The following is a 27,239-nucleotide window of genomic DNA, read 5'->3' as shown; positions in this document are numbered from 1 at the left end:
TCTTCCAGCCAGATTTTGCTGCTTAATCTTCACTTTAAATCCACCCTCATCTAGCTTGGTCCAGCAAAGCCTTTGGGTTATGGCAGGGCAGATGATGCCCTACAATGACCAGCTGTGGCCCACAGAATCAACCAGATGACCCATAAAGTCTGTGTGTGTACAAGCTCACTTGTGTATGGGAATGTGTGTATGACTCAGAGTGATTGTGTTCTACATAAAGTATATGCTTATTGGCAGATTGAGCATGTATTGTAATTGTGAAGACACTACTGCATTCATTACATTTTAAAGATGGTGTAGAAATAGATTAATCTTTGCCATTACTTTATTTCCTTTCATTTATTTTAATGTCAGTTTTTTATGGCAACACTAGAATACAGTGTTTTTGATTATACAGTTGGAAATAAGTGCTGTATTACAAAAACGTCTGGTATTTGCTGTAACAGTCTTTCACCCTGTTGTACTGTGTCTCTGAGGACAAAACCAAACCTAGCTGCCTATATGAAAAATAAAAAACTCAAATTATTAATTTGTTCTGCGGCAGAGGACAGGTCTACGGCCAACAATAGCTAATCCAACTGAACCTTGAGCTGGCTATGTGCTTCTCTTCGAGGAGGCTGTGCTGGAATAACTTGTGTACGAATGACAGTAGCTAATCCTGCAGGGTTACAGGAGCATTTATTATCTGAGCCATAATAGATTCCCCATTTTTCACTGGTTCAGCCACAGTGATAATGATTACAAATGCTTGATGGACTGTCCTATATCTGTCGAATGTCTCCATCTATAGTGTAGCCAGCATGAGGGATGATGTGATATATATATATATATTTTTAAATCACAATACACAGATTGCTTATCGTTAAGCTCTAGTCTTCCAGCTTGGCAGGTCGGCCCCACTGTGATTATTCATCAGCTCAGCACAGATGATTATACCAGTCAGTGTGGGCTGATGCACAACTACATCATCCCATAGTGATTCCAAGGTTAGGCATCATATAATAACCTTGTTTTCCTGATGGTATCGTTATAAATAATCAGCTGAGGTATTTTGGCTCTCCTGAGCCCTTCAGCTGTTCTGGTTTCAGTATAACAACATAGCTCAGTTTAATGGGTTGAGCACTGCAATGCTGACATTGTTTTGAGCAGGTGTGGCATGTGATACAGAATTAGTGATTCAAAGGATATTTATTCAAAAGTGCCGGTGGCTTCTCACATTGATTACTTAGCAACAATGATCTGCCTTCGTAGCAGTGCTCACAAACTTCTCCATTCAGTTGACATTTGTACTGTACAATTGTGCCATTTTCTTCTGACAAAATGTCATTAGTAATTTATTGTATTGACTTGTTAGGATTATGTGTTGATAAAATCCTCTGTCTTTACTATATGTAGTTTTATATGGCTGTATATCATATAAATTTCTGCACAATTGAGAAAAAAAATATATTAGCTGGACTGATGGCATCAGATAAGAATGAGGGGATGGTCATTTTTCTTTTGGCTGATGGTGGGATAGTGTTGAGTTTTATTGGAGAGCAGTGGTCAATTTTTTTTCTCTAATCCTTAATTTTTGACTCATTTCTTTTTAATATAAAGTAGTTAATAGCTAAGTAAATACTAGGGGTGAAACAAATAACTGATATGAATCGGAAATCGGTTTTAATTTAAAAGATGCAAGTGCATTGACACATGGACGCCTGGATCGATCTTAATGTACCATGCCCGATTACAAAGCTATGAAGTGCCTACAGCTCTCTCTCTCTCTCTCTCTCTCTCTCTCTCTCTCTCTTTCTCTTTCTCTACCTTAAAACTATCACGAGAGTCATCACAGTAATGTTAAGCTAGCGCTTTGCTTGCCAGGGAAAGACAAATGTCCAACAACACCGACACGATTTATAATGCACTGTCAAGTCTGAAATCCAAAGTTTGGAAGAGATTTGGATTTCACAAGAAGAACAGAACATTGGATGCCGTTGCAATATGTGAGGTGTGTAAAACAGGACTAAAGTACAACGGTAAAAAATGAGACAAGGGATGTCTTTTGAAAATTGTGTTATTATAATTTTCTACCTCAGTAGCATGCATATTGTTCTCTTATCTGAGCCTACACAGAACTCTCTCCAAATGTTTTATTTCTTTCACCCCCTTTACTAGTTTCTTTGGCTCTAATTTGTGCCAATAGTGAAGATTCAATATTAAGTTTGTTTTCATTGTCAGGGAGGCATAATGACATGGATCTGAACTGATACACATCAAAATAAACAAAAATACTTGTTCCCTGGTCTTTATAAAATATATCTATTGGAAGGTAAGCAGTGCCACATTTATAGGATTGACTTATGTTAATTTATAATGTAAAATGAATGTCTACTTGCATCAGATTGCATCACATTACATTGAATTGTTCCGAATCGAATTATTCCATGTTAAAATGTATCGTCCCAGATCGTCTTGTATTGGAAAGATGCACACTCCTCATAACTTTCACTAGAATGATTTTTAATAAAAGTAGGGTCTGTATAAGTGTTTTATTAATGTCTACATTCATGATGCACATTAGATGTTCCATTAAATCAGTTAACCAAGTTGTACAATTTAACACTGTTATGCTGTTTTGACATGTTGTGGGGGGGGGGTTTCCCATTTCCAGGGTTAAAAAAAACGATAATAACACAAAGTTAAACATAGATTGTACATCGTTTGTTGGATTCTACCCCAATTAAATGTCGCTTTGGACTAAAGTGTCAGCCAAATGAATTAATGAAAATGTTAAATAAGGTTCCCCCCTCACCAACTCAATAATTATAAGTCCCTTATGGATAGAAGAACCAATTATGAAAATCTTCTTTATCCGAATCTATTGAGTTAAATAATTCACAAATCACTAAACTTTATCATGTTGATGCCAAAATCCACAATTGCCATTAGACAATACAACTCATTTTCAGCATTAGCCACAATGGCCTAATACACCCTGAGATATTAAAGAAATAGCAACCACTCATAAACAGTATAAACAGAATAAACAGATAGCTTCATGTTGCCCTGTGATGTAGATTTTTCAGTTTCAGTTTGACAGTACTGAAGAGGACTTTCCGAGGTTAGTGAGTGCCTCTCAGCGTGCTCCACCTCTCTACATGTTGCTTCCTTGATTTTGTCTTTTCACTCAGACATCATTAGAGTAAAAGAAATTCAACAATACTGCAAGCCGCTAAGCAGAGCAACACTAGCCGTAACATCGGTAACCCTGGACCCTCTTCCTCCAGCAATTTCTCCTCATTGATGTAATGGATGTGTCCCTGATGGGGCTTTTTTTCTCTCTCTCTTTTTTTTTTATTTCCTCAGGGCAGACTGTTGTTGTGCTCTTAACAGCAGCACACAAACAGCATCCAGAGGCTATGGATCACAGCAGCCTTGGAGCAGCCTCTTCAGGCCTAATGTTCTGTGAGCAGAGGGAGTATTAATTCACTGTGTCACGTATGATTATGAACACAGATTAATAGACAGTATGTTTTCAGCTCCAGGCAAAGTAAAATGTCTGCTGCAGTGTTTTGGCTGCATGTTTGGACTCTATAATAGAGAGGTGACAGCTCGACCTTGGATGTATAGCATTTAGTTTCACTTTCAATCAGTCCCCTAGGAGAAATCTATCTGTTGCTTTTCTTATGTGAAGAGTGTGTTGAATACTAAGTCACCTTTGCCCCAGTGTATTTCACTGCAGTTGTTAAATAATGATTTGACATGTCTACAGCCAGCTTTTGTAGAAGCTTCAATTTTTCATTTGCTTGTTTTACACGGTATTTTTGGTACACATTTGTGATGTCATATGTAGCTCCATCGTAAAGGAGATTTATTTCAAATTCATCATTGTCATCTGTCAAATGTTGACAAATTGTCATTTGTCAAATACTGTTAATGATACCTACCATTGGAGATGCACAGTGATGTGGGAGTGCCTCGATGTCAGAGTTCTGTGCAGTGGGATTTGGATGAGCTCCATGAGTCTGTGCCTGATAATACCAGAGGGGACCTGTGAGTGCCGGGGTCAGGGATGAGCAGTCTCCCTTGTGAAATATTCAGACACTAAATATCTCAACAAAATTCAATCCCGTTGTCTTATGTAACCAGGTGATGGGTTTCTGGCTCGGTCTTGTGCCAAAGGTTAGAAACCCAAAAGGGGTTCACATCATTTAGCTTTGTTAATTTATTCATTGTCAGCACTGCTGTGAAATTCCATTTAGGAAGTGTTTCAAATTCTTCTCACATTATGTCGTGTCAATTTAAATGCATGAGAGGAAATAATAGAAATTTAAGCACTATGGTTATTGTTGTGCCAATGGGGGATCATTACTGTGTACCTCATCAAATAGTTAAATTCTTCGGGGCTTTACATTTTAGGATTATGACAGATTGATTTTGCCCATAAAACATCTTAACTCCTTTTTGTCCTGGTGTTATTTATCATTTACAGATTTTTACCACTTCTTTTGTTATAATACTTGCTTTTTTATTATCTTTGCTTAGTACATAAAATAAGCAGTTAACAAAAATAGCTCCTCTGTATCCATTGCTAAGGCTTTGAATTGCCAAATTTTAATCTGCACTACAAGCCACGTTCAGCACTGTAGCTCTCCTCCCCTATAACAAAAACCAAAACCTTTAAGTGGTTTAGAATATGTGGAAACAATAACCATTACAGTGACCTTTTGTTCTGTAAGAACAGCTCTGATTCACAGCTAGCCCTCTCTTTTACACACAGTTGACGACATGGTGGTTGCATTGTAGTTGTCATCTTTCCAGTCATTGTGAATTATCATAAGTGGTGCCCATACAGGTTTGCATTAGTCTCTTAGAGTGATACAAAACATGCGGCTGTGTTAGTACACTCAGGGACTGCATTTCAGGGCATTGCACCTCTGCAGTAGCATGGTGATGTGCTCTTCCTTTCCGGTGCGATGACTGATACAGGAATGAATGTGTCTGCCACATGACGGACTGAATGCCAGTGTAATTAAAGGTTGGCTGAGGGTGGGAAAAGATGAGCTGTGTGCACACCAGTAATAGTTTTTTCTTGAATAGTGACTCTGACTCCCACTGAGTGTTTGTCTCCTCTTTCCATCATCTGCCTTGCATGTCGTCTGCACCCCTCAGCTGAGTGTTTGGCCAGGAGAAGAAGTTGTAGCAGATGAATAGCTTCTCTGACTTCTTACCTCACCTGGGGGTACTTCTGCACTCACTCACTCTCAGCATGTTCCCTTTAACAACTAGTAGGTGTTTCCTCTTGTGATATTGTCAGGGCTGTGTTTTGTTCCTTTGTCGTTTGCGAGGAAGCCTCTTTCAAATCCAAGTGAAATGACAATTAGTGTTGTTCCTACTGTAATATAGATCTGGCTGTAAATTAAACGTATTGTTTCTCTTTGGAGGAAAATAACCAAAAGGGAGAAAAATACATACGTCTTGTTTCACTGTGTGCTGACAGGTACCCCCTGTAGGTGTTTTTTAAAACCACATCTGTTAGTGTCAATCATTTTTCATCAGTGTTGACTGTGATACTGACTGCTCTCAAGCTGCAGTTACAAAGAACAAGTTTGTTAAAAGTTTATCTCAGTTTTAACATGTCAAAGTAGAAAAAGCACAGATGTAAAGGATCAAATGAATGATGGCTTAATTCCATTTAGCTGCTTTAGTGTCAGGGTCCTGCTGTTGTTTGTGCTGGCTCACTGTCTCACTGTCATGACTTACTGGGACACCTGAACAGAATGAAGTTAATGTTAATGTTATAAATAAGACCCCTGCTTTTCCCACTATCACATATCAAAATGTCTAATATGAATAAGGTCTATTCTTACTTAAGTCTTTCTTGTTTTGATGGGAGATACCCATCAGAGCACAAAACCAATAGTATAAATGTTCAAATATAGTATACTATAATATAAAATACGTCACATATTGACCTTCTTTGGTTTTAAGGTAGTCTGTTTTTAAAGATATGGGGCACATTAATATACTTCAATCTAAAGCACTTTTATTCCAGCAGTAGCTCATCCTTAGAGAGCAGTTAAAATTGCTACATCATCAGCTCTGCTGTCAGTCAAACACACATAACTGCTCATCCCTCCAGATGCATGAGGACTGCAAGAACATTTCAGGATATATACGAGCCCAAATATAATACATTTGTCACTTTGACATGGCTTTTGATTGCAAAGAAGGATTTGTTGTTGTTTTTTTTTAAAATTCAGCTGACTTTTACAGTAATTACATAATGACCAGATCCGACAACAGGCCCGGTGCAGATTTATCATTGTAAAGACACATGATTTCATTGAGAGATGAAGATGTGACATGATGTGATACAACTGCTGAAAACATTTGCAATCCTGCATTGTTCTGATATTGGTTGACATCACAGTCATTTGCCTGTTGTTTGTGCTCCATGTGCTGCCTGGTCTGGTCAGCTGGTGTACAGATAGCCCGCCACAGGTCTGCCTCATCATTTCCATAACCTTTACCCTCTCACAGCAGAGGTTGAACCAGGCAGAGGTGTGGTTGCAGATATAATGCTCAGAATACATCCATTCTCCCTGGTTCACACATTCACATGCTTTGCAGCATGGACACAGACACAGTGACAAGGTCTTTTCCCCTTGAACAAAGTGCTCCTTTGGAATGGGAGGTCACCTAAACCAGTGAACCAAGCTCAGACAACCAAAACATGTTGAAGCATCAAGGTGAAACATGTTTATTATATGGAACACACATGGAGGAGGCACTTTTAAATACCAGCTCTCCAAATTGAGGAAGGTGTTCTTGTCGCCATCCATTTATGTATTGGCATCTTTATTTTCATGTGTACAAAGAATCAACACCTTCAGCTAAGTGTTGGAATATTTTGTCTTTGGATTTGTCCCACTTCCAGCTGCTTCATCCTCTATGTCTCGCTCCTTCTTTCTCATTATTGTTGGTAAGTAAGGCAGCCTAAGAGCAGCCGAGCATGCAAGCATGAGCCTGCCTGCTGCCCAATCTCCATATTAAAGACAGAGGAAAAGGTCAGCCCAACAACACTTTAACAATTATCGACAGGTCAGGGGGACGGAGGAGGGGATGAGGGAGGGGAAGGTCAGTGATTTAGATAAATACCATACGGCCATGAAAATGAAGCTGTCAAAATATGTAGATTAGGAGGGGAAGAGTGAGGTCACTGTTATGGGAGAGTGGTTGGGCAGATGGAACAGCTGAAGGCATCTGATGGTACATTATTGCTGTACTCATGGATGAGGTTCATGGTTAGACTAGAAAACATGTTTAGTTTAAGTACTTCATTTGCACATATACAGGAGGTGCTGTCATGCCTTTATCTGACATGATATCCGACATTTATAGCCTCAGAAGGATGTATGAGATCAGCACAATTACTTACAGTTTGAAGATTTCAGATCAGTAGCAGGATCTGAAGCCCTCTTCAAGAGAAAATCATTTCCGGCGTAATGCTATGGTGTCTGTTCTACAAAACCACTCACAGCGAGACTATTGCTGCCTCCAATAATCACTCCTTTTTATAGCAGTTCATGCTTTACACATTGAGGTGAAACATTTAGAGAAGTGGGTGGAGGAAAGGCAGTGGACACGGGGACCTTGATTCAAAAAGAGAACCATGGTCCTTCAGTACACTTTCATTTTGAAATAACTAAGTGAAAGGAGAGAAAATGATGAGCAGGCAAACCTCAGTCAGTGAAGCTCAGAGAAGTCCTTGATCAGTGTCATTCGCTGAATGTACAGAGTGTAAAAATGGGTCTGCAGGGCATTGTTGAAAAAATATAAACATACGGATATTATTTGAGGAAAGAAGAGGTGTGAAAGATTTAAAGAAGAAAGCAACTAATCTAAAGCAAGAGAAAAGGATGAAAGGTTAGTCAGGCATAGTAAAATAATGAGACAAGAATGCATCATGACTATTTTAGTTTGTGCGCTGTTATTGCTTTGAAATGCTGAACACAACTTCAGTGATTTGTAGGAGACGTTCATATTTGCAGCGTGTCTGAAAGCTCTGAGTCAAATTGACATAACGTCAGAATGAATCATCTGATTTAACAGGCCCGCTACAGCTTCACGGCTGTACACACAAAGCACTCACACACGTAAATAGAGTCTAAGATATCTGAACATCCCGGCTTTGTGAATACGAATATGAAGTTTTGATGACGGCATAAAGATTTGATTTAAATGACTCTGAAATTCATTGTTAATTTCTGTCCTCTGCAGATCCATCAGTGCATCACAGACAGAAGACAGTGGTGACAGACATGTGCTACCCGACAGAGATATCCAGCCTGATGGACTTTGGCACGCCAGACTGCTCGCTAGGCAAAGGTACGATGTTGCTCAAAAATATAAGGTGTTGCCTTGGTGACAGCGGGAAGTGTGCACAGTGATTTATCCTGGCAGTTAAAAGACACTGAGCTGTCGGCTTGACTGAGAGGTTAACACTGGAGCAAAGGCCTGTGCAGGCTAAGAGTGTGAGAACAATCAGATAACAGCTCTCAGTACCTGCCTGGCCACGAGGGCCTTAACGTTCACCGCAGGCTTTGATTTATCGCAGCAAAATAACATGTTTTGTCACCAAATACAGACTGGAATAAGACTGAGAGACCTGCTTGACTTCTCACCAGAGAAAAGCATTTTACTTTGAAAACTGTTTTAATCTGAATGCCACTTTATTGAGGTTTATTGCACTAGAGTTTTATTGTAATGTGCAATTATTGCATTGCAGCAAGGCCACTTATTTTCTCCAATCATTGTCATCAGTCTGAGGAATAAAATGTTTATAAAGAGGCTGTGTGCCTCGGGATAATGGTCTCTCTCAGTCTCTCGTGTGTGGTAATCAAACTGACCAGCTTGTAATAATACGCACCACAAAAAGTATCGATCACAAAGTCTATTGATGGCATGTGTATTGTTGCTTAATCTATAAGCTTTGTGTCCCTTTCTTTTTCTCATCATAATGACGGCTGTTACTCTTTGTTGTTCTCCCACTGACACCACACCAGAAAGTAATCTATGCGACATAATTGTAACGCCAATCTTTTTATCCAATCTAGTACCTTGAAGCTGGCAGAGTATGTTCTGTGGCTATTAGACAAGCCTCATGTCATTTCCATCAACAGTGGGCAGCGACAATGGTGATCCCAGTCACTCATTCTCCTTCTTCTCCCAGTGTCTATCAGTGCTCTCACTCCCCCCTCCTTCTCTTTTTTTCGCCTCCTTTTCTCTCTCAAGGCTAGCTAATATTTTAATGCCACTCAGTCCCGGCTTTCTATCAACACTCCCCCAGCACTGATAATGCAGACTGACAGGTCAGCCGTGTGCAGCTGAGAAAAGGGAGAGCAGAGGGTAGAAAAAGAAGGCTTTTAAGATTTCTACTGGCTTTAATGTGAGCAAAGCAAATGAATGACATAGTGATACAGGGAGTTAAGCTGAAGAATAAGGACAGTGAGGAGTGGAAAATTTCAGATTGAAGAACTGTCAGGATAAAAGCAATGCCGTGAATAAGATTCAGTGTAGCTGAGAGGCAGGCTACAGCATGACCTTAGAATTATGAAGTGCTACATTTGGTAAAAAATATCTTCGTCATAAAAAATACTGTAGCTCTTCAGACAAGTTAAAGATAGCTTGATTCAGACAAGTTCAAATTCTAATCTAAGTGGAAATCGTCAACATATGTGAAAATTGTACTAATTTGTCTCTGTGAGGTATTGTAGCAACAGCCAGTGCAAAATATAATAAAGTGTTAATTGTGTCCACCGTAGAGGAATTATTGTGGCAATCTTTCGTCTCAGATCTGATCACTCAGGGAGAATGAGCCTGCTAGTAGTCCTTGAGATGTCAGCATGTGATTGACAGATCCATTGCCTCGTGTGACAAGTGCCTGGTTAGAGCACATCTGATCTTTGCACGAAGCTAAAACGCTGGACGTCAGCCTCTGACAGGCAGGACAAATGGCATGCTCGCTCTGAACTGCTGCCACGTCTTTCATTGCAAGAGGTTTAAGTCAAATTTCGCTTGCACACAAACACACACACACATACACACACACACATACGTTATGCTTGTCGTGCTTTAGTATGCTACTTACACCACTCAAGTGCTCATAAACTAAGAATTTCATTATAAGTTTATATCCAGCTGGGCTCTGCAGGCTGAATTAATTCAGCTGAAGCTCTATCTGTTTTCCTCAAACTACCGGCTTATACCTGCCTTAAGGTTTCAGGCTGAGAGAGCCCTGAGCAGCAAACTGGACCAACCTTAACCTTATTTACTCTGTAACTGTGTCCACACACATCAGCGTTCCCATCTAACATAACATCTACTGTTTGTAGTCAGCACCGGGCAGAAGAACAGTCCAACGACAAATCCCTGGAGGATTAAAGATAACACTGGAGAGCTCATATTAATAATCCAATCTGAGTGTGTACGGCTAAGGCAGTTTGGTTCATATCATCTCACCGCTGTCGTTATCCTTTTTTTTTTTTTTTTTTTTTTTTTTTTTTTGTCAGAGCATTTTTATTCAGAGTTTACATTCCTATCTCCTCTGGCCAAAACACACATTCACATTCAGGAAGTGAGTAATGTAAACTCATGTAGGCTACAAAGGCATTGTGGGCTCAGAGGGAGTGCTTGGCTTTCATACAGAGGAGTGTATTGTTCTCCGTTCTAGTCAGTGAGTGTAATTGCACACATTGTCCTCTGCTAGCTCTCGGCCATCAGGTGGAGCGAGAGCTCTACTGACTCACCTGGTTCATTACCTGAGCCCCGAGGTGCAGTTTGGATTCCCCTCCCCCTCTGACTTGTTTGTACACTATGGGGAAAGAAAGATGAAAAGCGGGAGTGGGTGTGGGGGTGAAAGTTGTCCAAACTGCCTCTGGGCGTGTCACTAAACAGGTATACAGAAAGTGGGGGAGAAAAAGAGGCTCATTCAGAGGAGGAAAAAAAAGAAAGAAAAGAAGCAGGAAATGTAGCTGAGTGGCTCTCAGTGGACAACTTCCTAGTTACCTGACTGGGCGGAGCATCAGGGAGAAGGGCTGGGAGCGGCTGGCTGTGGTGGTGCATTGTGTGCGTTGGTTTGAATGGTGTGTGCAGTGGCCTGTACATATATATATATGCGTGTGTGTGTTGGTGTGTGTGTGTGTGCTGTCTTTTATTTTTTTCACCTGCTATGAGAACTCACACCACAGTTGACAGTGGAGCCGAGCGGAGCCTGTGCCAAGGAGGACATGAGGTCCGAGAGGGAGGACGGGAAGGCTGGTGAGTGACAGAGAGAGGCAGGTAGAAGAAGAGACGGGGGGAGAAAAGATGTTGTTGGTGTGTGTTGGAGGGATAGTGTGAGCCATGAAACCAAACTGCCTGAGGTCAGTGGTGTGTGAGCGAGTTAAAGTTGATGTACGTATATGTATGTGTGGTAACCCACATTGATTGTATGAGAGGAATTTGAGTATCACAGCCAAACTGTTTCATTACTCAAACCCCATGTTCGTCATGGAGATCTGTACAGTCTGCAGTGGTGGAGAGTACACTTCATTTACCTTAAGCACTCTACTTAAGTGCACGTTTGAGGCAATTGTTGTTCAAATATTATGTTACTTTATGTACTAAATGTCACTGGGAAATCTTGTACTTTTTACTATTATAGCTATTGATACTAGCTACTGTGCAGTTTAAGATTTTTAATTTAATTAAAAATTTGGTGAATTGTTTAAGATTAAACAGTATTGAAAGTAGTCAAAATTGATTCTATTCTACTTTAATTTTATGCTAATTTACATTTTTATTCTATTAGCAAATGGAAATCTCGTGCTTTGTAATCACTACATTTATAGATAATTGTTAATTTTATTTTAAAAATATGATCATTTTATAAAATAAAAAACATTATTATTTATTTAAAAATCTACATTATGAGAAGTAGGCTTGCAAATAATAAATATTTACATCATCAATTAATCTACCTGTTATTTTCTTGATTAATCAATTAATTATCTATATAAAGTGAGCAAATTGTGAAAAATGTGCATTACAAGTTCCCAGAACCCATGTTGATATATATATTTACTATCAGTGATGAAAATGGTCCACAGTGTTTTTGTTTTGCTTAAGTAAACACTGAGGGTTATTTGACATGATTCATTTTTGTACATCAACTCTTTGGCACAGCCCTTTAATATAGACACTGATTTATTTAAATCTGTTATCCCAGACTTATTTATTGTTTTACTTAAGAACCAAATGCTGACCTAGATATGACATGCTCCTATGGATAACATGGTAATCTGTTAATCTTCTATAAGCATTGTATTTGAAAGGAGTAGTATTTGGCCAGATACTGTGCAGTGTTACAGACTTGAGTAGCTCAGCAGACACACTAAAGCTTGCATGGGAGAAAATAGCACCAAGGGACAATCATATCTACACTGGCTCTTGTGTTTGGATTAATGTAGGAACCAGACACATTATCCAGTAACAGAAGATGCATCATGGTTGATTGAAAATGTTAAGAGAAGCTTTTTGAAGCCATTAAGGTTGTATGGAAGAGTTTCTGTCTTGGAGAAATTATTGTTATTCAGATGCTGTTAATAGGTTTTTTGATGTTTGTGTTTGTGTACCTCTTAACATTCATATGCACTCATGTCTGTTGTGGTGGTTTATGAATGAAGAGAGAGAAAGAGTTTGATCCCACTGTGTTTTTTCTGACTTCTCCTGTGGCTCATGTTCTGTGCACCCTGAGGTCACCACTCAGAATTGCAGAAGATAATGAGTTTGACCAATTGCACGGCAACAGACAGATGGCACAGTCAGTGTCAGCGTCATGCTCCACTGTCCTTGACCAAGACCACTAGAGGGAACATGTGGCATAGCTTCATTGTGTTTTGTTTTGTTTTGTTGTTTCAACAGTTTAATTGTGCTCAATTTCATTTCTACCCAGGCTTTATGGGAGCTGCATACAGGTGCTAGTCAAGCTAGGCTGAGCTAATCAAGGACTATTATTACTTTCATCATCTCCACATGTGTATCTCTCACTAATAATGAGCACAGAGCAGGTATTTATTGCCATATTTTACCTCAGAAAGGCTTTTCAAAGCTTCACACATACAAGCTTCAGTAGCAGCTCCAGCAGAACAGGCACCACATGCAGCTTGTGGGATTATTCTGCCTGCAATGCCCCAGGACATGAGGGAGGTTGTGTATCAAATCATGTAGATTTTTTTAGTTCTCCTCAAACCGGATCTTGCTGTTTCTGACAGATGTTTAGTTCCCACTACAGATTCAAAACAAAACAATACCCTGTACCATTTTTTTTTTTTTTACCTCAGTGATCTGTACAAGTTGGGTGACGTCACCCTTTGTTGAGTATGATGGCAATGGTTTGGTCCAACAGTACTGTTGTGCTTATTAACAGCAAATTAACAACAAGCACTCCATGACACTAACCAATACACTAATTGCTTTCTTGCCTGGAGTTTGATCAGAATATCTGTGCCACTCTCATGTCTATATAGTAAATAAGAAGCCAGCAGCCAGTTATCTAACGTTAAGACTGGAAACAAGCCTTACTCTGTCAAACATTTTTAAAAATCTGCCCATGAGAACCTCTTAAGCTCACTTGTTAAAATTTTAAATCTCTTCTGTTTAATCAATACATGTATTTATCATACAGATGTGAGAGTGCTATCGACCTACTCATTTAACTTTTATCTGACATGAAAGGAAATTCCCCAAAATGTTGAACTATTCCTTTAAACTACATAAAGTATGAAATGTTGGCCTCACGCTTTGCTGTCCACAGAAATGTCTCTAACATGATTTCACAAACTACCTCATACATAAATTTGTCATACAGCCTTAGAAGTCCCTGCACCCTCCTGACCTCAGAAACTTGACACAGGTTACAGTATGTAAGTCGAAGTGTGTGAGGGTTCGGTGCACAGAGCTGAGTGCGGGACATTCAGACTCATCCAATATCAGTCAAAACAGCTTGAACGCTCTGGATAACACTGGCATATCCAGTGATCATAAATATAATATTATTATGACATGCTGACATAAATCAAAGGGCTCTGTTTCCTAGTCAGAGCCTCCATGTGAGCCAGCTTAATTTGCTTAATCACAGGCTAATTCACTTCATGTCAACTAAACCCATGCAGGGTGAATGATACCAGTGTCAAGTGACAGTGAGGGTATGTTTTTCAAAATGCAGCACCCGACGGCAGTGTTAGAAATCTAAATAGCCTTGTCCAAGTTCTCAATGTTCTTCCAGTGGCACATCCTTGGCGGCGTGCCCAATCTGCACATAATAAACGTGTGAATCAATTACAGCTATCTGCACTTGGCATCCTTGTGCTGACCTCAGTTGTAATGTAAACCCACAGGCAATTAATTAATGGAAACTGTTCCCAATAGATAGCGTATAAACTCTTAGATATATGAAACACGTGTACACTTGCACATGTGCACAGATACATACACATCAACAAAAAATGTACATATATATATAAATATGCGGGACCTCATGTTTACTCGATATATTCTGGTCTGCTGCATTGGCCCAGGCACGTATGTGTTTTCAAGTGCAGTATGTGAAGTATTTTTCAGAGGAAAAATGATAAATGAATAAAGTCAGTTTACATATTAGAATTTAATATGTGCTGAACCAGAGATTGATGTTTTTGTCTGGTGACCACGATGAATTACCATTAAGTGGTGAATACTCTGGTCAGGTAGCTGTGAGAGCCAGAAACATGCATTATTTAAGCTCATATGTATTACAGAGAGGCAGTGTAATACACTGAGTGGGAAATGGACCTGACCCTCACATGTAGAGCCTTTTTAGGATGTGGAAAGTACAGGGCTTGGAGCCTCTCTGTCAATGGATTAGAATTAGGTTTTTTCTCCTGGTTCTTTTCAGTCTCCTGTGTGATATAAGGACTCGTCGCTGCGTCTACTGCTATGTAACGTAAGCGTGTCAAATTTGGCTCTATGCAGTCCACACAGGTCTACACAACCTCTGTTCCTTTACTGCACAAGTTCATCCCTGAGACAATAGTACAAATTAACAATAAAGATGCTAAATATAGTCCTGCGGAAGATTTAAAAACGCCCCTAATCGCTGCAGCCTACCTCTTCCTCCCACGCGCCCAACGTCCCTGTGATTTGAGACGTGGCAGGGAGCCCCTGACAGAATGAAGTGTTTATTTGTGAATCCTCTCAGTCTGAGTTGTCTTTTCTCCAGCTTTCCCTCCTTTCTGTCTTTCTGTCAGATTGGGGTTTGGTGCTCATTTGATATTGTTCTTTCATAAATCCTTAAAGAGTGTTTGGATTGTCCTTTTGTCTGGAGTTGTAAACAGACTGCTCAGAGATCACAGGATGTTTCATGTTTCTTTGAGGGGAAACTCCAAACAGACATTTTTCTAATATGAAGTTTTGTAAAAAAGACTTATCTGTGTCATAGAATTTGGAATGGTTGTACAAAAGTTGGGTCTGTTTTTTGTTGTTGTTTTTTTTTTTCTATTTTAGCTTTAGTGCCTGATTTTAAAACAAGACTTGGTCCACAGCCATGCCAGTGCCTCTGTGCGGCTGTACTTAGCCACAGTGTGGCTTTGATGCTAAATGCTAATGCCAACATGGCAAAGTGCTCACACTGACAATGCTAACATGCTGATATTTAGAGGGTGAATGAATTTTTTGAACTAAATTTGACAACCCACCCAACAGTTGTCACGATATTATACCTAAAACCACAAATGTCACAGACCAACATAGAAACATTGCCACCTCTAGAGCCTTGCTGCTAGCATTTCTACAAACAAAGGATAACATACAAGATTTGAGAGCGTACCTTGAAATTTATGGTTTATGCTAACCCCTGCTATCCATTCTATATTTAACCTGTTCTCACCTTTGGAGTTTAATTGTCTTGAGATAGACAGGGTGGTGCCATTTGAGAAAAAAAACTCTACAGCAACACAGATTATTAACAAGATGAGGCTTATTGCGCACTCGTCAATACATTAGTTCCATGGGTTATTTCAGTCCATCCAGTGTCTATTTTTGCTGGCTGTCAAGGCCACTGTGTTACCTGCATGATGTGTTTGATCAAGAGCTGAGGCAGACTGCTGTCTTCTCCCAGGACAATCTCAACTGATCTTTATACTATAATTAGTGGAGGCCAGAGCTTAGCAGGCATATGCTCCTCTCATAATACAGTGCAGAAAAAGCCAGCTGTGAGCACACACACACACACACACACACACACACACACACACACACACACAAACACACACACACACACACACACACAAATCAAGTAATAGAGCAGCAACAAGAGAAGACACTGCACTGCATGGACTAATATAATGATGAGTATGTGTTCATAACCGATTAGATAATATTACATATATAATGCCGAGGCGTCTGTTTGCCTTCTGGTGTTCATTTTGTGCAGTAGTGTACATGTGATGGTAGAGTGAAAATAACTGGCTTTTCATCTCTGCATCATCCACTCAGTTTCAGAAAGGCTTGACTGTATTTGATGAATAAAAAAACATTTGTTTCTATTGCTTAATTTATTGATCAATCAGGCAAAAGTGTTATAGTCCTGCAGCCATAACATTATGGAGCTATTTAATATACAATACACAAAGTTTATTGCTATCAGGAAACAGAGAAAGTGAGCTTTAATGGGAGTCTTTCTTGTCGTTGCTGGTGTATTTTTATAAATGTACAATTACATTTTGTTTTTTATCCAGCCATCATCTTTAAATCTCATTTTATGGTACAGGACTGAGTCTAATAAGCTTAGTTTAACATAGTGTCTCTATATGTGGGGTTTTGATTCTGATTCTCTGGTTATGGTTTTATACAAAATGTTATTTTAGCAGTATTAACCATGATCTTGTGGAACTTAATCACTGAGGTATGAAAGGTCAGGAGGATGTGACTTATTGTGCCATAGAGGTAAAGTTTGGTCCAGTAGTTATTGTATCATTTAGCACACAAGCAGTTAGAGAGACATGGTGCTTGCTCACTCGCCCTCAGGGAGGCTGACAGTTTGAGTCAACACTGTCACCTGCATTGCAGGTACACACTTACATAATGTTTCCCATTTCACACAAAGCCTCTGAGCAGTACCTGGTCCTGGGAAACAAGTTTTTGATGTTTTTATTGGTGAATTCTGGGTAAAGTTTATCAATAAAAGGAGCTTATGAAAGAATAGCTTATTAGGAGGCTTTGAGTAAGCATTTTAAACACTTTCTTGGTTGTTTGAAACAGCTCTGCTCATATCAGCGAGTTACAGAAAAGCTTTTGTTGCATTGTTTTGTTTTGTTTTTTTACCTCCCTCTGCATCCCCAGTGAACATTTGTCACATTGCTTATAATTTTGTATAAAGAAAACTTTGATACAGTTGTCCTTATGATTACTGATTTGCTGCATAGTAATTTGTTTGAGAAATGTGACGTTGCTTTGATGTCCTGCTTTATGAGCTGAACTCCCTGCAATATAACAGCAGAAAATCCCTCAGCACTTTCTGTAGAAAGCTATTACTGTTTTCATTCTTTAGCCTCAATTCCCCTAACCTCAACTGTGCGCCCACCCCACTGACAAACACACACACACACACACACACACACACACACACACACAAAATGCCCATCTTATAGATAGCATATTGTAGCTGTGCACCAAAACCTCAAGAGAGCTGATAGGAAAGAAGAAAACACTGAAAAGTCAGCTGAAGCAAACAAAACTCCTTCATTTCCAAATGATTGTCAAAACTGACAACTAAAGATGAATCCTAATACTGTGCTATATGTAAACATGTTGACTGGTTATAATAACATTCAGTATTCTTGTCTTCTACAAATGTTAAAGAATCGTTTACAAGCTCAGTTCTACTTCAAGAAAAATGAGACCTTTCAGGAAATGACAAGGAAATGGTTAAAGCATCTTTTTCCTAAAGGCCACATTTTGATCAACTGATAAAACCTTAGAAAGGTTCAGCAGGAATATCAAGGTGCATGGATCATTTAAAGAGAGCAGGGAGGCAGGTTGTTCATTTTCTTTGCTCTTGACTTCTCCAGTATCCAACAAGACTGCTAATATGATTTGGTTGTTCACAGGAGTCTTCTGTTAAGAAATATCACCTTAAGTGGACAATTGTGACACCGTCGTATGTCTACATTCTGTATGACCTTATTATCCAACTATCAGTTACTGTACCTAAGAGATTAGAGGAGAGGAACAGGCAGCATCGTCGCCTCCGGCTTCGTCTTGCACAGAATTAGCTGAGTGGCATCACTGTACTAAATAAAATTACACAGATGTGAATTGTCAGGGAGACTGAGGTGGGAAAGTGACAGCCATGCACATCGAAACTCCTCAGGGCAGAGCGGTTGGCTGCTGTCACACCAGAGATTTTTGACACCGTTCTCAGTCACCCCATATTATTTTCATGGTTCTGCTTTCAGGTTGACTAGGGTTCACTGAAACGATGGTTTTCATAATGTTTTACAGAAAATTTTCCCGCAGTTAAGGTAGAAAGCCGTTCCACCTAAATTCCAAAGTACTTGAAAATGTTCACCTACTAACAAAGGTTCTATAGTTTAGTTTTTATTTGTCCAAAATTTGAGATGTCTGTCTCTAAGACCTCTGCTGCATGTGTTTTTCACAGCATTAAAAAAAACTGTTAAAAAAAGATTTTAACAATTTAAGAGCAATGTGTTGCTTTGTGGTAACAATGTCACAGTTACTCTGAATTATCCACAGACCTCAGTGTCAACACTTTTTACTGCTACGCTCTGAGGGTCTGTGAACTCTGCAGAGTAACAGCAACATTGTTTATGAAATAATCAGTGACATGACATTCATTTGGCATATGCTTTGTCCAACGCACGACTTGCAAAGTGCATTCAGATCATGTAGGAGGAAGAGCTACTGCATCATCAAGAACTGGCTGTGTCTTTCAGATAAATGAAAATAAAAATCATGCTCAGTGCAACAGTACGTGCCTGAAGATTTTTTTACTTTTTTATTTAACTAGACATATTTATGCACAGTGGTCAGACTGGGGTTTGGTTCAGGGTTTGGAGGGAGGAAGGATCAGTTCGCCAGCACCAGAGGTAACAGCAGTCTGGATTAGCTGCAGAGGTCTGGTGGCAGACACAGGGCAACACTTAAGCAAGGAGGGAGATGCATCAGTCCAGGCTCAATTAATCATCATTTGAAGCCTTTTTTTTTTTTAATTACACAAAAAAAGCCAAATATAAAATCTCTAGTTATACTGTAGCTTCTGTATTGTTAGCTTTTCTCTCTATTTTTGTGGTTTGGACTGTTTGTTGCACAAAACATGCATGGACATTTTTATTTTGTATTTTTGTTTTTTCTGACATTTCATAGACCAAACGGCAGCCAGCACGAAGAAAATTCCATTCACTCCTATTTTATTGGGGTGGTGGAAGAAATCTCAGAGACAGACATTTCAAAACTTTGCCAAAGCCAAATGAGAACAAAACTATCTGAGACCATGAGAGGAAATGAATAAAATAGAGTTTTTTTTGTAACTTGGATTAACCAACCCTTTCACAGTTTGGGCGAATTATTAAAAAAGTAAAAGTCAAAATATTAAATTGAAAAGCAGCACTCTCTGGGTCAGATCAGTCAACCCTGCTGAGTGAAGCTTTCGAGGTGTTTGTCAGTTCACTTGCTGTGAAAGTGCCTGATTGGAAAGTAAGTGTTTAATGACGGAGGCCAATCAAAACCCAGTCCAGTTTGGCTGCACTAGGAATAATTAGAAAACCACTTTTAAAAATAGGATGAGGTTTTTTGCAACAAGAGCAATAACTTTAAATTTAACCTCTCATCCAAACTCAATATTGCAACAAAGCTCACATTAAGCGTCTTTGATCATTCAAGTATATAAATAGGGCCGTTTTAATCCTGCATATGGTTCAGAGGAGACTAGTTCAGGTTTTTTGACCACCAATCCACACATTGCCAGGCTTTGCTTCACCTTCCTGGGCAGACGACTGAGCCTCTGCTTTTTCTCAAGCCTAATCATCAGCCAACAGCAACTATGCTCTCTTCAATTCTGTTTGGATGTGTGTGTGTGTGTGTGTGTGTGTGTGTGTGTGTGTGTGTGTGTGTGTGTGTGTGTGTGTGTGTGTGTGTGTGTGTATGTGTGTGTGTGTGTGTGTGTGTGCTGGCTTGTGACAGCTAGGCTATGTGGGAAGGGGACAGGGAGTGATGGCCTGGTCCTGAGTGGCTTTGATGGACACTGTAATGGAAGGCTTGGATGAGACGTTAATTGAATGGGCCACTGCTAAGTAGGAAAAAGAGTGGGGCTTCTTCTTCTGTGGGAGGACTCTAATAGCTTGGCCCGGCTGACTGCACAACCACTCAAGGGTCGGAGAGGAGAGAGCCCAGATGATAACAGCATATAGATTGTGTACAGTTGATCTGACTCCTGTCAATTGAAATAGCTTTTTTAGATTGCATGAAACAGTGTATGTGGAGGTACATTATCTACAGGAAGATAGGGAGATCTACAGGAAGGAACTCAGGTCAGCATGCAGTGAAGCAGCTTTTCCATCTGCTCCCTTCACACATTCTTTAGAGGGGAAATGGTCACGTATTTGGAGAAGGTTAGGGAAGTGTTCTTTGCTGAGATTTCACCCCCAGTTTGAGGCAGCAAACTGTAAAGAGGAGAAAGTATAGGAATGGATTTATAGGTACCTGAGCTTCTGTGTGTGTGTGTTTTGGTCTGTGGATATTATGGGTTAGGGGCTGATTCTGGAAATAAATGCAATATTGGATTTGGGAGAATGATGTTATTGATTTCTCTCCACGTTACACACAGTTCTCACTAAATTCACTGTAAATAATCCTGAAGACACATTTTTTTTAATTGATTTGCAGTCATCTAAATGTGAAACACACCAATGCTGTATGTGTGATGGTACATGGTACTAAACTACTGAACTATTCAGAGATTCTGTTCAAAAAGGGAAATGGTTCAAATTGGCTCATTTGAAAATTACTGAATTACTAAACACAACTGCTGTGTGACCGCTAACAACAAGAATAAGATTAGCCCTCAAATAACAAGTGCATCTGATAATTTAAACTGCTTGTTTAGAGTTGAGGATTAAGCCGAGTATAGGAGAGCCTATAGGTAAACAGATGAATAAGCGGATTTAGGCTACAAGAAGGCCATGAAAGATTGCTCTCTCAGGGAAACCAACTGATTTTGTCACATGCAGCACAGAGCTACCCCGTGTGTTTCCATAGTCCTGAGTCGACAGAGACCGATGGACTGTCCCTTCCTCTCTTATCGAAGCTGCTGCAGCCCCACAATGTCTGGCTGCAGGCCTGCAGAGACCTTTTCTCTTTTTCTCTCTGAGGCACACATGCACGCACACAAACACACAAAAACTTCCTTACATGCACAATCACCCTTGAATTTTACATGTTGATTCTTACGGATCTGCATACAATTAAGGGCACACTCAGCTTTTTTAGCTTTGATGCTAGAACCTGTGCTCTAAGGACGGCAATGTTTGACTGTCTGACGGTCTGCCTCCTCTTCGGTCCAGTTTGAAATATCTCAACAATTATTGTATGGATTGGCGTGAAATGATGTATATTCATGGATTCCAGAGGTTGAATGTGACTGACTTTGGTGATCCATGACTTTTCCTCTATAGCACCAGCATCAGGTCAAATTCCAGTTTGTTCAGCACTTTGGTTTATGACCAAATATCTTCAAAACTAACAATATAACCAACAGCCTCAACTGTAGTTTGCTACTTGGCAAATGTTAGCATGTGTACACACTAAGCTGAAACACTGAATTGTAAGATAAACAATCATGAAGAATGAAAAACCTTTTAATTTCTCATAACTGGAAATATAGTATATAAAGATTCATTGTTAAAACCAAGGTCTTTAGTTTGAAGATATAAAAGAAAGAGTAGAAGCACATTGCCTGAACAATTTCTACATAGTTATTACATGCCTGATAAATATGAAGTTTTTATCTACCTAACAGTTTGCTCTCCTTTACAATGAACAATTTTATTATCAGAAGTTGCAGATTTCATTTGCTTGTATTTGTCATTTGTCTCTGTGCTTATGAAAAGTGTGTGTTTGTCTGTAACCTTCTACCTTTATGTGTGGAATATAAATCAATATGAATCACTATGACATATTGTTCCTGTCTGAACTCTTTTGTTTTTTTTCATCTTTTCTGTCCTCTGGCTTGGCAAACGTGTCCACCAGCTCCAGTTTATTACTTCACTCTTCAGTTCACTGTGTATTCTCCTTAGTTTCCGGCTCCTGTTTGCTTGCCTGTTTTCCCCGAGGGTCGGGAGGTGTTTCACAGAGGATGGAAAACACAGCACTGAGGAGCACGGCTCCAGCGTGTGTTGTTGATATTTTATTAAGTCTTATCAGACTGCTGTCTCTCACTTACTGGATCCAGTCCTGTCACTCAGAGTTTATCTGAATTTCTAAAACACCTGCAGCCACGGCAGAGAGGGAGCTGTGAGTCTTGTGGGGGTTTGATGTGTTTTTTAGACTATATTTTAAAATATGCAGCATAATCACACCCTTCCTCTTTAATTCCAGCTGTTTGATATTATTTCCTTTATTTCCCACTGCTTGTGCCCCTTCATTTTCCATACTTTCCCTTTTCTTTCTTCTTCTTCTGCATACCGTAAATTCCCTCTCTGTGTCTCCCTCAGTGTTGTTGCGTGAGGAGGTAGCCCAGCTTCAAGAGGAGGTCCACCTGCTGAGGCAAATGAAGGACATGTTGAGTAAGGACCTGGAGGATACCCAGGGAGGCTGCTCTGCCAATCTGCTCTCAGCCACTGAGCTCCGTGTGCAGCTGGGTGACAAGGAGCAGGAGCTGGACCGTGCCAAGGAGGCCTTACAAGGTCAGCCTCACCTAATCCACCAGAGTCCCCTTCTTTCCAGCAGCTATCCTTAATATACATCAAATAAAGCTGACCAAGCTTTTAGTCTGAAGTTTGAAGTTTGTTTTCATCACCATGTCACCAAACATTTGGGCCATCTGCTATATATCAAACATAACAGATACACAAACAAAAACAGAAGAAAATCAGTTGCTGTATTGTATTATAAGTACTTCTAGATACTGTCACATAACATCTGTCTATGTGAAAATAGTTCTCCCTGGTTTTCTCTAAGTAACTATCTTATTTAAATGTTTTGAAGGTTTGTATCTCCTACTCACCCGTGATATAAATGATGCCAAACAAATTATACATGCGAATGTCTGTTAAGTCTGTGCCCTTCAAATTTCCTGCTCCAATTTTTAGCAACTTTCTCCTTGTGGTTTTCCTTTCTGCATCCCATGATGGCTGACTATGTGCAAAAGCTAAAAGCCAGAATCAGTGTTTTGGAATATCTTGCTCTTATCCGATGAGCATATGTTGATTTAGTTCATCAGAATCTCTTGATGCATCTACACCAAAAAAGGAAGAATCATCTAGTGAATATAAGAAAAGCATGAGCTATGTTTAAAACTATTTCTGTTTTTATCTTACTAAACTAAGTTTTGTGATTCCTAAAAAAAAAAAAAAAAAAAAAAGTGAGTGTAAAAAACAAAATGAAGCTCATTTTTAAATCCACTACAAATCCTCTTTTCTTCATCCACACTGACAGAACTTCCAGTTTCAGGTACATAAAGATATTTGTTTCTTAGATAAGTTAAACACAGCATAATTCTCTGCGCCAGAGTCATATTGTATCATCCTAAATGTACACAATAGTAATGTAAAGTTGAAGTTTTTTACTCTCAGCAAACAAAATATGTAACTGTCAGAAATGCCCTTAAATTCAGTTTTGGGGTTCATCTCTTATCAGCAGACATAATTCAGTTTCAGCTCTGTTCACACAAATGCCAACAGTTTATAATTTCCAGAGAGACGCTTCGACATTATGTAGTCTCAGGAATGGGTGTCACCCATGATGAGCAGCCAAGTAGACTCCAGGTTCGGTTCATTGTAATCAACAGCCATCAATCATGACATAGAAGCTTTACTTTGAAATATTAATGTGGTATTGATGTGGACTGGAATGCAGTGCTGATTATGTAGTATTGGATTGTTTTGATTTCTTGTATGAAAACAAGTTCAACTATTATGCGGCCAAACAGTTCTAATTTTTGGGAGAGGAGTAAAAAAATTAATTGCCTGCAACAAAAATATCAGAAAAGACAATTGTGGATTTAGTTAAGTGAACACCATTGCCTTGTATGGATGTCCTTTCTGCTTGCAGAGTTACAGGTGGTAAACTGCAAGCTTGAAAAACTACGCTGTGTAACTGTCGCAAAACAGGTTTGAATGCTGAGTGTAAAATAAGGAGACGCCGAACATTGACAGGAAGAATGCTTCCTGAATGACATATGTGTGCAGTTATGAAAAGTACAGGTTCCAGTCCTGCCTCTGCCCTCTCAGCTCAGGCTCTCAGGAGAGCATTGTTGTTATTTTTTGCCTGTAGAGAGCCACACCAGTTGGCATCATCGCTGTTGAGCTGCCTCTGTGAAACAATGCAGTTGAAAGAAATCAGGTCCAATTGGTTTTCTCTTGAATGAGCCAGCAGAGCCTCCACAAGCCAACTGAAACAGTTTCACATATGAATGAGTAAGTGCCACTGTGCCATTTGTCTTTTGAGGTGATTACATCATTTTCTCTGGGTAGTTTCTGTCTGAAGAAAAAAAAAAAAAAAAACAACAAAAAAAAAATACACCAGCTGCAGCTCTTCATTAACAGAAGGCACAGTGTCACCTAGTGGCTCACTGCTGCAACTGTAAAGCCTTGTTTCTGACTCAGAGACAGCAATATGTCACTGACTTGTTGGATGGATTTTGTTCTGTCTGGCAGGAAAACTGGCTGTTAAAATGCCTCTCACTATGCACATGCATGTGGTAAATGTGTTTGTTTGTGTTGCAGCTATGAAAGCTGACCGTAAGCGTCTAAAAGTGGAGAAGGCAGACTTGGCAAGTCAGATGCAGCAGCTGTACACAACACTGGAGAGCAGAGAAGAGCAGCTGCGAGAATTCATACGCAACTATGACCAGCATCGAAAGGTAACACTGGCCCAGCCTGTTTATCTATATCAGTTGTTTGCGCAGATATTTCTTTGCTGGTTTGTAAGTTGGCTGATAAATAAAGCAAATGGCAAAGACATGTTTGAAGTGATTAGGAGTTATGACACACTTTACATTGACAAAAACTTACATTTGTCCTTACAGCTGCTTGCAAATGCACATTATAGTTTTTCATAAACAATTGATATTCAATTTGATTTTGATTTATATATATCATATATACAATATATAATATAAATTTCTTTAACAGTTTATATACTTTTATAAGTGGTAAGTAAAATGAAGTGTTAACCATATGGCTACATATGGTTAGCTATTTTTAGCCATCACTAAAATAATTTGTCTCATTGTGTCATCATGTGTCCACAAAATAACAAAATATAGTTTTGACTGTGATGCAGAAGTAGCTGTGATGTGCTTCATGACTTAAAAATTTGGAACTTCATTGATCATTCAAAGTGAGATTGGCAGGGATTAAACATGCCTTTGTGTGTATGTGTGTTTGTGTGTGTTCTTCAGGAGAGTGAGGATGCAGTAAAGGCCCTGGCGAAGGAGAAGGACATGCTGGAGAGGGAGAAGTGGGATCTGAGGAGGCAGACCAAAGAAGCCACGGAGCAGGCCAACATCCTGCGTTCTCAGATGGATATGAAGGAGAACAGGATCAAAGAACTGGAGGCGGAGCTCACCATGGTGAGTCATCCCGCATATGGACACAGTCACAACTTTGGTGAATTAACTTAAGCACAATTGTGTCACCTTAGCATCATTATCTGGTGTGTGTGTTTGGCATAAATGCAAACAAGGTGTGGGTTTGCAATCCTGTTGGTGTATTCATATCTGTTCAAACACATGCAGTAAGCTGCTCTGGTATACAGTATATCCTCATCCCTTCCTTCTCTCAAAGCATTAATTCCTTCTCCAGGCTGAGGAAGAGGAAATTCTTTTTTTTCTGTGTTGCTGTGTCGGTCCCTCAGAGGTACAGTTGTCAGTCTGTGTGTCATTAATCTCTCTCCTCCCTCGGCAAGTCACAACCACCCACAGATCCTCACATGAAGCTGCATCACACATCAGATTTGTTGGCACATCATTGCCAGAACTGCATCACTGTCAAGAATATATCCTTTTCTTTTCTTTTCTTTTCTTTTCTTTTCTTTTCTTTTCTTTTCTTTTCTTTTCTTTTCTTTTCTTCTCTTCTCTTCTCTTCTCTTCTCTTCTCTTCTCTTCTCTTCTCTTCTCTTCTCTTCTCCTCTCTTCTCTTATTGTTTCCAACCGGTTCATGTAGCGATAAATATGTTTATCATATGTCCACTCAGAGGCTTCCAATAATAAAAACTCCTGTGAAAAATTATTAATATACTAAGATACTGCTGTAAAATATTGACCATTGCCTAACTTCAAATTGTAAAGCTGCTCTTATTTAATATTTTAATTTTTAATTTTTAATTTTTAATTTTTAATATTTCAAGGGTGTGTTAGTTTGTCTCTTGATACTGTCCGACTCCCCGACTCTGTTTGTGGCACTCCAAGCCAATCTGTTCCTGCTAAAAGCTTTAATAATTTAAACAGGTGAAATATATACTTAAATAAATAAATAGCAGGACACTGTAGTTTGTAAAACATTACTCAACCAGGAGTAAATAGTGCATTTGTTAAGGACTATTTTTATCAACTGATGTATACACATTTGGTGCTCAAGTGCAGCAGCAGGACAGTGTATGTATCAATGTACATCTTAATGTCGTGGTGCAGTGATGTGTTTTTAATAGTTTGTACCCAGCAATGCAGGTCTGTGGCAAAGAGGAAAAGGATTCATCAGACTCTGGCTACACAGGCAATATTTCTTTGTAGGATGAGTTCATTGTTTGTTTTGTTTTGTCATTTATTGATTATAAGAAAAATATAGAACATTACCAGCCTTATTCTTAACTATCATCCTATATTCAGTTGAACAGTGGTGTAGTTACACATGTGAGTGTAGGTGCACATATTCATGCATGTATATATAGTGCTAATGTGAGTTTCTGTGAGTTAATAGCAAGGCATGAATGAGACAAGAAAT

At 39.4% G+C, this 27,239-nt stretch overlaps 1 protein-coding gene across 4 annotated transcripts in view; it reads left to right on the top strand.

Annotated features, from left to right (window-relative positions):
- The window catches only part of kaznb (kazrin, periplakin interacting protein b), a 108,919-nt gene that overhangs the window by 75,205 nt on the left and 6,475 nt on the right, over positions 1 to 27,239 (top strand). For all 4 annotated transcript variants that reach the window (XR_011693218.1, XM_071494456.1, XM_071494457.1 and 1 more), the window contains exons 5-8: positions 8,266 to 8,373; positions 22,791 to 22,982; positions 25,023 to 25,159; positions 25,700 to 25,870. Coding sequence is in view for 3 of the 4 variants with exons in the window: in XM_071494456.1 (XP_071350557.1) it covers positions 8,266 to 8,373; positions 22,791 to 22,982; positions 25,023 to 25,159; positions 25,700 to 25,870 (608 nt within the window). In the remaining variant the exon portion in view is untranslated. The remainder of the gene's footprint in view (positions 1 to 8,265; positions 8,374 to 22,790; positions 22,983 to 25,022; positions 25,160 to 25,699; positions 25,871 to 27,239) is intronic.

Source organism: Trachinotus anak, unplaced genomic scaffold, assembly GCF_046630095.1.
Source record: "Trachinotus anak isolate AG129_WGS33_773 ecotype Australia unplaced genomic scaffold, CSIRO_AGI_Tana_v1 ptg000013l, whole genome shotgun sequence".
In the NCBI taxonomy this organism is placed as follows: domain Eukaryota; kingdom Metazoa; phylum Chordata; class Actinopteri; order Carangiformes; family Carangidae; genus Trachinotus; species Trachinotus anak.
Note: the sequence above shows the minus strand (reverse complement) of the source record. Positions and strands in the feature narration are given on the sequence as shown.